The 12,521-nt window shown below is 56.5% G+C and overlaps 1 protein-coding gene across 1 annotated transcript; it reads right to left on the bottom strand.

Moving 5' to 3' along the window:
- Nucleotides 1-38: 38 nt before the first annotated feature.
- Nucleotides 39-8,451, bottom strand: LOC123255541 (ARF GTPase-activating protein GIT1-like). The gene is made up of 10 exons (XM_044684315.1): nucleotides 8,367-8,451; nucleotides 4,733-4,866; nucleotides 4,320-4,432; nucleotides 4,003-4,108; nucleotides 3,446-3,663; nucleotides 3,258-3,352; nucleotides 2,878-2,920; nucleotides 1,123-1,171; nucleotides 785-857; nucleotides 39-148 (listed from the first exon to the last, which is right to left on the bottom strand). The coding sequence occupies exons 1-10, from the start codon at nucleotides 8,449-8,451 to the stop codon at nucleotides 39-41; spliced, it is 1,026 nt and encodes a 341-aa protein (XP_044540250.1).
- Between the last annotated feature and the right edge of the window lie 4,070 nt (nucleotides 8,452-12,521).

Genomic DNA, 12,521 nt, shown 5'->3' with positions numbered 1-12,521 from the left:
CCCCCGCCCAGTCCCCCCCTGCACCCCCTCCCGCCCGGTCAGCCGTTCACCTGGTTGCGAGTGGCCGAGTACTCGGGGTTGACGGGCAGGAAGGGCACGGCGCTGCGCTCGGTCACCAGGGTGCTGTGGTTCTGCGTGGCCAGCCACACTGCGGGGGGAGGGGCGGGATGACCGGGGGTCCCTGGGGGGGAGGCGGCCGGCCGGGCCCAGAGCCGGGCGAGGCAGAAGAGGATCTGGGTGAGGCCGAGGCTGCTGGGAGGGAACGACGGGACGGAGGCCGGCCCTCCCCTCGGCCCTCCCCTGCCCGGCTGTGGCCGGGAAGGAATGAAGGAATGGGGGTGGGGAAGAGCCGGGGAAGGAGCCAGGCGGGCGGGCGAGAGGCCTGGCCGCCTGCCCGGGCCGGCCTCCCTCGCCTCTCCTTGCAGCTGGCCCCACGCTCAGGAGAGCTCCCGGAGCCTGGCCGGCCCCCCCGCACCGCCCCAGAGGGCCCCCACAGCGGCTCGGACCCAAGTTTCCCAGAAATCACAACAAAGGGCAAAAAAAGTGGGTTTGGAGCCGGAGAACCTGGATCGGAAACTTGCTTTAACCTGTCTGGGCCTCCGTTTCCTCGACTCTAAAACGAGCGGGCCGCGGAGCCGGACCTCCGGGCCTCGGTTTCTCTCTAGAGACTCCCTTGGGCTTCGGCTCTCTCCTGCGACCATCGCACGCTCCCCTCGGAGGAAGAGAGGACCCCGCCCCCGCCCCCCTCAGCCTCCCCAGGCCCCTCCGGGACACCCCAACACACCCGCGTCGTTCTCCCTTCGGTCCACCTCGTCGTAGACGTCCATGGCGAGCTCCTCGAACAGGCGGTTACTCAGCTGTAGGCAGAGAGGAGGCCCCGGGCTGGAGGGACGGCGGCAGCCGCGTCCCCCCGGGAGCTCCCTGGAAACCTCGTGCCTGCGAGGGGTGTCCGAGGCCACGAGGGGGTGTCTGAGGCCACGACGGGTGGGGAAGAGGACAGAGCCGGGAAGGGGGCGGCGGCTGGAGGCCAGGAAGAGAGGAGGAGGGAGGCCAGGAGAGGGGGGGCCCCGGGGCGAGGAGGGGGTGAGGAGGGGGCTGCTGGCCCTGCTCATCTGCACTCACCGCTTGAAGCTTCTTCTTTGCAGCCTTTGCCAGCTCCGACAGGTCCAGGCTTCACGGGGGAAGGCGGGGGGTGGGAAGAAAGGCGGCCAGTGAGGCGCAGCCGGGCCTCCCCTGCCGCCGACTTCCCGACATGCAGGTGTGCCCCGGCACAGGGGGGAGGCCGGGACCCCAGGGGAGGGGGAACCCCAAACCCTCCCTCGCACCACAGCCGGCCGCGGGCACAGTACCTCTGAGACATGCACTTTTGGCGAGATCTAAGTCCAGAGGAAGGCAGCAGAGGGAAGAACAACAGGCCACGGTTACCCCGGCGGGCCCAGGGCGGAGCGGGGGGCTTCTCCCATCCCCCCGCCCCCCCAGGCAGAGCAGAGACAGGAGCAGGAAGGAAGACGCGGCTCTCCCCCACCCAGGCCGGGCCCACGTCCTGACGGGGCTGCTGGGAAAGCTCCCTGCGCCCTGGGAGCCGGGCAACACACGCCCTGCCGGCCACCCCTTTCCAGATGGGGGCAGAAGGAAAGGCTGCCATCTTGGAAGCAGCCACAAGGGGGCAGGAGCACCCTCCGGAAGGAGCACGCAGCCTGCCGGGCACTCTGGCCACCAGGGACGGTGGTCAGTGCTTGGGGGGGGGGGGCAGCCGGCTCCGACACCCGGCCAAGGTAGGCAGAGGCCAACAGAGGGGAGAGCGTCCGGCTCATGAACTGAAAGGCTGGCATATTGGGGGTCGCGGGACACCCCACTGCACAGGGCCCCCCCCCGCAACAAGGGGCCTCGGGAATTATCTCGTCCAACCCCTCCATTTTACAGATGAGGAAATGGAGGCCCAGAAAAAGAAGTGACTTGCCCAAAGGCCTCAGAATCAAAGATCTGGAGCAAGAAATGATAATAATAATAATAATAATACTTATAATTATAATCTATAGCGCTTTGAAATTTGCTAATCATTGGATCTTCACAACAACCCCACAAAGGATCCCCATTTTACAGATGAGGAAATAGAGGCCAAGTGACTTGCCCAGGGTCAGCCGGCTAATATTGGTCTGAGGATGGATTTGAACACGGGTCTTCTGACTCCAGTGCCATCCAGCATGCTCTGCTCCCCAACCTCTTCATGTTACAGATAAGGAAACAGAGGCCCAGGAAGATTAAGCTACTTGTCCAGGGTCACTGAGTCATCACGCCCTAAGGGGGGATCTGAACCCAGGTCCTCAGGCTCTGGAGGAGGGGCTCTTTCTGCCACATGTAGGGAACCTCTTCAGTAGCCTCCTTTAGGGCGGGTCACCCAGAGAGGCAGCAGAGCTGGACCAGACAACCCCGAGGCCATGACTTCTGGGGCTGCTGTCTGATAAAAACTGATTTTGAGAGCGCTCTGGGGTTACCACAGGCTCTCTTCTGCTACCCAGCACATACGATATAGGTTACACACCCACTAGGTGATGCTGTGGGACTAAAGCCAGAAGGGCTGTGTTCAAATCCCCCCCTCAGCAAGGCACTTAACCTGTTTGCCTCAGTTTCTTTGGCTGTAAGATGGGGATAATGGAACGCCTCCTTCCCAGGGTTGTTGTGAGGATTAAGTGAGAGAATCATTGTAAAGAGCGAAGGGCTCCCTAAATGGAGCAATGATGACTGATCTCGCTGGGTTATGGCCAGGGAGCCGCAACTATTATACCCATTTTACAGATAAGCACACGGAGGCCTTCAAGAAGGGGTCCTGAGGCAGGGACACCCCATCCTCCTTCCAGACACAGGCTTGACACTCACCTGTCCGCCATCTGGGGGATGATATAATGCCCATTCTTGTGATCTGAGCAAAACCAGAAAGGCCAAGTCACCGGGGGTGGGGGTGGGGGACCCCAGCCCTGGGCCCACCTCCCACCCTGGGCGTGAGATTCCCAAGGGAAGTGGGGGAGGTGAGCCCCGAGGATGGAGTCCGGAGAAAGAGGACAGGGCAGCTGTGGAGGCCCTGAGGGTCGAGGAAGTGGTACCTTTATGGCCCTCCCACCCCCCATCCTTCATCCCTCCTCCCATCCCAAGGCACTTTTGCTGGAGCCGGTTGCCAGGCAACGCTGCTCCCTCGCTGGCTCTGTCGCTATGGAGCCAGCTGCTGGGGTGAGGACCCGGGAGGGCTTCCCCAGACTCACCCGGCTTGCGGCCGCAGAGGTAGAAAGCCAGCCGGTCGGTCAGCTCGTACTGGCACTCTACCAGCCGTTCTGCCAGCTCCTGGTGCCCAGCCTGCCTGCAGAGGGGGCACGGAGAGGGCATGGCTCAGGCAGAGCCTCCAGCACCCACCTGCATCCTCCCCGTCCTCCCTCCAGCCCCGCACTCTCACCTGGCATAGTCGATAGGCGTCCTCCCATTGATATCGGGGGCCCCTGGGTCAGCTCCGTAGACCACCAACAGCTCTGCCTGGAGGGTCTGTCCGGCCTTCGCGGCCACGTGCAGGGGTGTCGTGCCCTTCTCGGGATGGAAGAAGTTGGCTTGGGCCCCCAGGGACAGCAGGCGCAAACAGGTTTCCAGGTTGCCGGTCCTCACACTGGAGTGTAATTGCTGCCCGGGGGAGAGAAAGGATGCTGGGGATTCCTAGGGATCTGGACCACCTCCTCGGTGCCATCTGGGCCAGGAGAGCTCGGAGGGGCCAACCTCTTCCATCTACCTTCAAACAAGGGGCCTCCGGAAAGAATGAGGGGCCAGTTATCTCTGTGTGTGCGCTGGGCGGATATCAGGAAAGCCTGGGTAGATGGGGCTCAGGAAGGCAGCCACTGCCACGGGTACTGACTAGGAGACCCTCCAAACCCTGGGGCCCCCAAGTAAAGGAAGGGGACGGCTGAGCGACGTTTGCTAGCAAGGGGACCATTTGGGAAAGCCCCCCTCAAGCTCCGCTCTCACTTTGCTGAGGTCTTTAGCGGTGACCCCATCGTCGTCCCGACACGGTAGCTTATGAACAAATGCCAACATCTGGTACTTGGCTCTGATGAATTCTGACTTGATGGGGCTGGAGAGAGGAGGAGGAGGAAGAGAGGGACTGAGGACCCGGCCACCTTCCCTCTCCCCAACATCCCTGGCCCTGCTCCACACCTTTCCTTGGCTGGTCCCTGGCCCCGTGCCTACAGGCACCCCTGCTCACACCCCAGTGCCCAGCCTCTTGGAAGCCCCCTCCTGCGAGCCTGGCTTTCCCCTGCCTTTCCACCAACTCCCATACTCACTGGACTTTGTCCTGAGGGTTGGCCTTTCGCCGGCCGCTCTGCACCTGAGCAGGATCCAAAAGGGAATGCTCCCAGATGGAGTTGGCCCCATTGCTGGCAAGGGTGTGTACCATCTGGGGTGGGAGAAAAAAAAAGCTAAGTGAGGCCACTTCCCAGGCTGGCGCTACCTCCCCGGCGTGGTACGTCAGAAAGGGCATGGACTGCAGTCAAAACTCACTTCCAAGTTGTATGACTTTAACCCTCTTTGCCCAGCCTTTGCCCTTCTGTCTTAGAATTGTTGCTAAGACAGAAAGTAAAGATTTAAAAACCAAAAAATGTCACACAGACCAACTTAGCCCATTCCAGCCTCCCTCCCTTTGATGTAACTGTGCCAGCCCCTCTCCCTACTTCCCTGCCTCAGGAAGCACCCTTACCTGCAATAAGGTGGGAGGCCACGGGCTGTGGCGGAGGTGTTTGACGATGGAGATGTGGCGGCCCAGGCTCCGGTGCACGCTGCAACACTCATCACAGATCAGCACGCCCCTGTTGATGGAGGCCCAGCCAGGGTCTGGGGTTCCCAGAAGTGGTGGCACCAGAGGAAAAAACCAATAGAAGGGAAGGAAGTCATCCCAAGAGCCCAGTCCCCCTTCTCAGTCTGCTTTCGTCTCCCACCCTACTGAGCCCTCCTCCCCAATCAGAGACAAGAAGCAAGGACTCAAGATGCCCAGAGGCCATCCTTGCAAGGCCAGGCAATCCATCAACCATCCTTTATTATGAGTTGAGCCTATGGGGGACACCAAGGTGGCTCAGTGGATAGGGAGCTGGGCCTGGAGATGGGAGGTCCTCGGTTCAAATCTGACTTCAGACACTTCCTAGCTGGGTGACCCTGGGCAAGTCACTTCATCCTGACTGGCCGGCCCTTACCCATCTTTAGCTTTGGAATCAGAATGTCATATTGATTCTAAGATAGAAGGGAAGGGTTTAAAATAAAAAGGGAAAGGGTCTAGTCTATGCTGAGAGAGAGAGGCAGTGTGAGATGATAGGTATGTGGGAATTACAGCTAGGAAGAGCAGAGATCCAGTCCCACCTAGGACCCAAGGGGCTGTTTAAGCCTTAGTGCCCCAGGCAACCCTGGAAGAGTAGACATGGCAGAGGATGTGACCATCTGAGCCCTTGGGATGGGGAGTTCTCTGCTAGAGGAATACCAGGGCCAGGCACTGTTAGGTGGTAGAATCCAGTGACCAAAGCATACCCAGCCTGCCCTCCGGCTTATATTCTAGGGATAACAACAGGGATAAGCCAACAGAAAGCAGACACAACGCCCACATGAAGGGATTTTTCTGGGGAGGGCGCTATGGTTGGGACAAGGAATCCAGAAGAGTCCTTCTGGAGGAAGTCCAGGGCCATTTTGAGCTGGGCCCTTCTTGGGATCCAGAGTCCTCCTCCTGCATCTTGTCAGCAAGATCTATTATCTACCCCCTGTTCCCCTTTCCAGCTCCTCTCTCTTCCCTGCCCCCCTCCTCTGCCCCAGGGGAACCGGCCAAATCTCTCCAAAGCTTTCCCAGGAGTGGCTGAAATGAGCACGTGCACGAGGTGGGCACTCAGGCTGCCCTTTCTCCCCTGGTATCCCTGCCTATCTTGGGACTTTCTGCAGTGCCTGGCCCATGGTAGTCACTTAGTGTTAATTCACTGGATTGGACTCAGGAGATTGGGGGTCTTCTCTTGCCAGTGCCCCTCTCATGCCAATTCTCTGGGCTAACCTCCTGCAGTATCTTTGCCCTGCCCTGGGCCAGTGGCAGTCCCTCTCTTTGAAGGCACAGCAGCATGTGTGTAACAGAGAATCCTGGCTGGGAGGCAGGAAGCCTGGGTTTCTAGCTCAGGCTCATCCAGACTGGCTGAGAAGACCTTTCTCTACAGTGTCCTTCTCTGTAAGGGGGGGGCGGGGTGCTGGCTGCTCTTTAAGGCCCTTCCCAACTCTGGCATCAGAGCAGAGAAACCCCTACTCCCCACTCATCCTCACTCCCACAGGGCCTCTGGGGCCTTTCCCTCCTTCCCTAAGTGAAATGATTAATTAATGCCAATGAACGTGCTCCAAAGTAAGGCCAGAGTCCATCCACTTATCGAGTCTACTCAACATCCCCCTTTCCTCTCCTTAGTGGCCTCCGGGGGCTTCTTCCTGGGAGGAGAGATGGGGGAGGAGGGGGATGGCAATTTTCCTAGCCGGGGGTCCCCTTCCTCCCTCAGCCTTGACAGAGCCCCGATGGGTAACAGAGACCTCCACCCAGAAGTACCCCCTTTGTCCCTATAGCCTATCATCCTGAGCACTGCCCCAAAATGGAGGTCACCATTTTGGTGGAGCACACCTCCCGTTTTTTTTCCCAATGTTTTATTAATGCCCTTTGTTTTTCTATCAGTCATTTCCGGACATTCTCTCTCCCCACCCTCAAACCCAGCGAGCCTTTCCTAGGAAAAAAGAAAAACAATTCAGGAAATCAACATAGCAACCACCTCTCACAACACATACAGCATTCCATGCCCAGAGCCCCCCACCTCTCCAAGGAAAGGAGAGCATCTGATGGCAAGGGGGGGTGCTTTCCAGGGAATGGAATTGGGGGCCTGGATATTTCTGGGGAACCCTCTGCTTTCCAACATACTCTGACTCCTAGAAAGAAACAGCAACAGCTGCAAATAGGCCCTCTACTCCTACTCCCCCAACCCTGGAATCGTCAGGTGCACCTTAACAAAGGTGGCTCGTCCCCATGGGCCAGAAGACAGGTAGGGCTCGAGGGTGGGTGGGGCGGTCACCCTGCTGGGACACGAAGACCAGGCTGGCAGATGGGCCACACACAGATCTCACACTTCTCCCTTCCTCTCAGGAACAGGCATGAAGCTGTCACCTCACCTCCAGCTCATCCCTCTGCTCTGGCGAGTTCTGAGGCACCAACCTTCCCCTCCCCACCAAGACCTGGCACTGCCTCCCCCCATCTCCACCCACTTCCACATTGAAGGGCATGCCCTGAATCTGGAAATTCTAGAAGAACTAATATAAAAAAGAGCACTGAATGGAGTCCCAGGACCTGAGTTCAAATCCCACTTCTGGGGCTGACTCTGTGTGACTTTGGGCAATTACACTGCCTCCCCATGCCTTGGTTTCCTCATCTGTCAAATGAAGGAGTTGGACTAGTTTGTTTCTGTGGTCCCATGATCTGCTTCACAGTCTGGAGGGTGACACAGCTTGGGCACAGTCTAGTCTCACCCAGGACAAAAGTCATGGCAATGCATTTGGGTTTGAAGAGGAATCTCCATGGCCTGGGGGGCAAGTTAATCAGAGACATCCATTCCCACACCCCTTGCCCTGGGGTCTTCCCAGAACATTCCAGTTAAGCCCCTACTATCAGGGAATAGGCCCTATGGAAAGCAAGGACCAGAAGTAGCATGAAGGAGTGGAGAAAGCATTGGCTGGGAGCTGGGGATACTTGGGTTCAAATCTTGTCTCAAACATTAAGCTGCAGGACCCTGGGTAAGTAATACCCACCTTGGGCTCCAGTTCCTCATTTCTAAAATGGCCTTCCAGTTCTATCATGTTTCTTTTCCCTGTGTCCTCCTGCTCCCACTCCCACACCCCAGAAAGTTCAAGGGTCTCCATTAGAGAAGGGAAAAAAGATAATAGCAGCTTACCGGGTGAGTCATGCTGAGTATTGCAGTGCCAAGCACTGTTCTCAGTCCTGGGGGAACAATCGACCAGTGAGCCTTTTACTAAAGACCTACTGTGTGCCAGGCACTGTGCCCAGATCTGGGGGAACAATCGACCAATGAGCCTTTACTACAGACCTACTGTGTGCCAGGCACNGCCTTTACTACAGACCTACTGTGTGCCAGGCACTGTGCCCAGATCTGGGGGAACAATCAACTAATGAGTCTTTACTAAAGACTGACTGTGTGCTGGCCACTGGGTTGGGTATGGAGAATATAAAGTCCCAATGAAGCAGTTTCTGTCCCCAAAGAGTTTCTCTTCTTATCAGGGAAATCCAGTCTAACACATTAGCTCTCCAAGCTACACGGACTTGCCTTTGCCCCTCTCATGGACGCTGACACCACTGGTAGGCAGTAGGAGTCTTGGGTGGAAGCCGCTGCCCCCAGCTGTCACCGTCATGCCCTGTTACCTCCCTCCGCCATTGCCTCTTCCACCTCTCTTGGCCCCAGAGTACCAGTTTTGTGACTGACTTCAGGATGGGAAAGGAGGAAATGCTAGTCTGGGATGAGAGGCTGGGGAGGGGGCCAGTGTCAGACAGAGAAGGTGGGGAAGGGAGACCCTTCTCTGTCCAGCTCTCTCAACACACTCCTGGAAAAATCAGCAGCAAGGGCAGTTTACACTTAAGAATTCCTAAGCCCTTCCATAGTCTCTTGTTCGACTTTGGCCATGACACCCTGCTTTCCAGGTGCCTCCCCTCCCCCTCAGGAGCCTCTGAGACCCCTCCTCAGAGGCAGAGACCCAGGAAGAAAATATTGCCAGGGATCTGAGGGGGATGTCAATGAAAAAGAAGGCAAGCCAGTGCCAGCACCCCCAGAGGTAGTGTTGACTGGAGGGGTGGGGTGGTCACATTGGGTTTAGGGGTCCCTCCCCCATCTCCCTTCCCAAAGGAGGCCCTCCTAGGCCCTGAGGGAGTGGGGGTAGGGACAGCTGCACTGAGCACAAGCTGAGAAAAGGTCACAAGGGAGAAAGCCACCATTGTGTGCCTGCCCAGAGCAGAGGCAGGGCCTCCTTCATCCTCTCTCTCCCTCCCTGCTCAGGGTCACCCAACTCTGCCCCCTGCCCCTCCTCCCTGGCAGCGAGCCAATGCCCTCCCTGCAAAGATGCCCAGCAGGGGAGGTTGCATCCTGCCCCTTCTTCCTCTGACTCGCCCCACTCTGAGTCCTTCTGTATCTCTGACGATGGGATAACTACCCTGAAGAGAGCAGAGCCAGGGAACTGGTGGAAGGCCATCAGGATGGCTAGAGAGCAGCCTTCTGTGTTACCCAGACCCGGGTTCAAGGCTCAGCCCTGACTCTTACTGGCTGTGTGATCCCGGTAATCACCTAACCTCTCAGCATCTTCCTGCTAGGTCTGAGAGCCCAGAGCTGCCGGGCAGGCACCAATGGGCCTGGGTGGAAGGAGCTGCTGTCTCCATGAGTGAAATAACAAACACATCCCAGATGAAAAAGGAGAGCCCAGTGTCCCCGACTAATGAACCAGCCCTCACATTTCTAAAGTCAAAGGAGCAGAGATTTCGGGTTGGAAGGCTATCTTGGAGCTCATTAAGTCTGGGGAAGCCTACAGACTCCTCAGAAACACATTTTTATTTATTTTAATTTTATTGTTTCTGTATTGTTCATTTTTGCAAGAGAAACACATTTGTAAATACATAAGATGTCATGCCCAGGATTACAAGGGAAGTTGATTATATTGAAATACAGTTACTAAAACATTAAATAAAATGAGGCATCAGGACCAAGACCTGCCTAGGACCCCAGACCTCTGCTTCCTTCCTTCCTTTCTCTCTCTCTCCCTCTCTCTGTCCCCCATCTCTTTCCCTCTCCTTTTCTCTCTCTTTCCTTCTCTCTCTCCTATACCTCTCTGTTCATCTCTATCCCCCCCCTTCCCCCCACCCCACCTTATATAGTCCCCTGATTCAGTACGGAAATAGGAAGCTTCTTGTCCTGTCTAACCTGGCCGTCAAGGGGAACACCTGAAGAGGTGACATGTCACTGGGAATTAGGGCACTCTTTGCCCGACAGGCAGCAGGAGGGATTCAGATTAGACCTAATGCAGAAGTGGCTCTAAAGGGACATGAATGACAATTTTAAAAAGTTTTTTTTTTTTCATTAAAACCCTAGCCTTCTGTCTTAAAATTGATACTAAGTATTGGTTCCAAGTCAGAAGAACAGTAAGGGCTAGGCAATGGGGGTTAAGTGACTTGTCCAGGGTCACACAGCTGGGAAGTGTCTGAGGCCAGATTTGTACCCAGGACCTCCTGTCTCCCAGCTTGGCTCTGTTATCCACTAAGCCACTTGGCTGCCCCGATGAATGACAAATCTTGAGAGCTGGGGGCTCACAGTTGTGGCGTTGGAAGGGATCTCAGAGACCAACCTCCTTATTTTACAGAAGGGGAAACTGAGGCCCAGGAAAGCAGAGTAATTTGTTCAAATAAGCATCAGAGGTGAGATGTGAGTCCACATCCTCTGACTTCAGTCCCAGCCCTCTTTCCACATACAAGATGCCTCCCTATTGGTGACAACAGGACGGAGCTGACTTCCTTCCTTTCCTTTCTGAGCTGGGTACGGGTCTATACTCCTTGGAGACCAGGCTAACTACAAGATTCAGAGTGGAAGGGCAGGAAGGGAGCAGAGAGGATAGAAATATGGACGTCCTGGGTTCAAATCTGAACTCAGACACTTCCTAGCTGTGTGACCCTGGGCAAGTCACTTGACCTCACTCGCCTAGCCCTTGCCACACTTCTGTCTTATAGCGGAGGCTAAGACAAAAGTTATGGGGCTGGAAAAAAAAATCAGGGTGGGGAGGAAGAAAGAGTCTCAGGTTAGGAGTTCAAAATTGCTGGGTGACAAAGAGCCCTTCTGGGAGAATTGGTTGTGACTTTTATTAAAGGGCCCTGACTGTTCCCATATCTTGTTTGTGCCTGGAGTTAAGAAGTTTCAAGCCAGCCTCAGGCACTTACTATCTGGGTAACCCTGAGGGAGTCACTTAACCTCTATTTGCCTCAGTTTCCTCATCAGTAAAATGGGGATAGTACTGTCTCCGCCCGCCTCCCGCCCCAGGCTGTGGGATACTGTCTGTGAGGCGCTCAGCACTGGCCTGGCACAAGGCTCTTTCCCTTTCTTCCTCTGTGCAGGTCGCTCTGTCCCAGGGAGGCAACAATTGAAGTCCAGCTATGATCTCAGCCCGGAGGGGGAGGGGGCCGGACCCCGTGGGCTGGGGTGGAGGCCTCCTCTGAAAGCCCATGTGGGTCAGGGGCCAGGGGCCAGCCGCCGGCCCATTCTCAGGAAGCCGAGGATGACTCAGCCAGAGTTCCTCCTTGCTGCGCTTCCTGAAAACCAGGGTCTCAGCCCAGCCGGATCATCCGCCGGAGCTGGAAAGGACCCCAGAGGGCCACCAGCCAATTTTACAGATGGGGAAACTGAGGCTGGAGTGATGTGACTCCCTCAAGGTCACGCAGTAATGGGGGGGGCGGTTTGAACCCCATCTCTGACTGCAGAGACTGCGATTCTTTTCCTCATAATGACGCTGGTGAGGCCTGAGGGAGGCAACCGGTCACACAGGGGCACCCACTTCCCACCACCATCCACCTACCACTCAGATCTCCTTACAGCACTCAGATTCAGGGCAAGGGTGGCATCCCCCGCCCATCACTCACACACACAAAATGGCAAAGAATGCCAACCCTGGCACCACTCAATAAACACACTGGCTTGTGCCTGATGTCCTGGCAGCTGCCAGGGCTAAGAAGTGAAGGAGGGTTGATTTTGGTTTCCAGGTAACCCATGGGGCCCCGGTGCCAAGAGATGGCACTCCCCTCCCTGCCCCTTCCCGCTGCGCCCAATACTTGGCAATGCAGTCCAGAGAAGGCCAAAAATGGCTGGCATCTGTGCCAACCCATCTGGGCTCTCTGACCGCGGCATGGAGGAAAGATGGCCCCCAACAGCAAAGGATGGGTTCAAAATAAGACCCTCCACCAGGATAGGATAAGGGTCCTCACTGCCCACAGCTTCTCCCCAAGCCAGCCAGAGGAGGGAGGGCAGAAACTCAGGAGCTGACTGTAGCCAAGAGGCTCCAAGGGAGGGTGCTGCCAACTCCTCACAGAATTCTTGCCCCCACATTTCCTTTCTGTTTAGGTGACCTACAGCTCTAATACAGAGGAAAGCAAGAGGGGCTGGCAGCAGAGGGACATTAGCCTCAGGACCAAACAATAGTGACCCGGCGGAAGTCCTGGTCTGGGTTCATTTTTTGCCCTCAGTTCTTTCCAAGCAAGTCTCTGCCTGTGTCTCTCCCCCTCCTCCCTTTTCTTCTCTCTCTCTTCTTCTCTGTGTCTGACTTTCCCTCCCTCCCTCTGTCTCCCTTTCATCTCTCTCCCCCATTTCCTCCCCTTCCCTCCTTTCCTTCTTTCTTTCCTCTCAAGTCTGTGACACACTCTCTCTATCTCCCCCTTCCTCTCCCTCTTTCTCCCCTTC

Source organism: Gracilinanus agilis, unplaced genomic scaffold, assembly GCF_016433145.1.
Source record: "Gracilinanus agilis isolate LMUSP501 unplaced genomic scaffold, AgileGrace unplaced_scaffold48260, whole genome shotgun sequence".
NCBI lineage: Eukaryota > Metazoa > Chordata > Mammalia > Didelphimorphia > Didelphidae > Gracilinanus > Gracilinanus agilis.
This window is presented reverse-complemented; position numbering and strand designations above follow the sequence as displayed.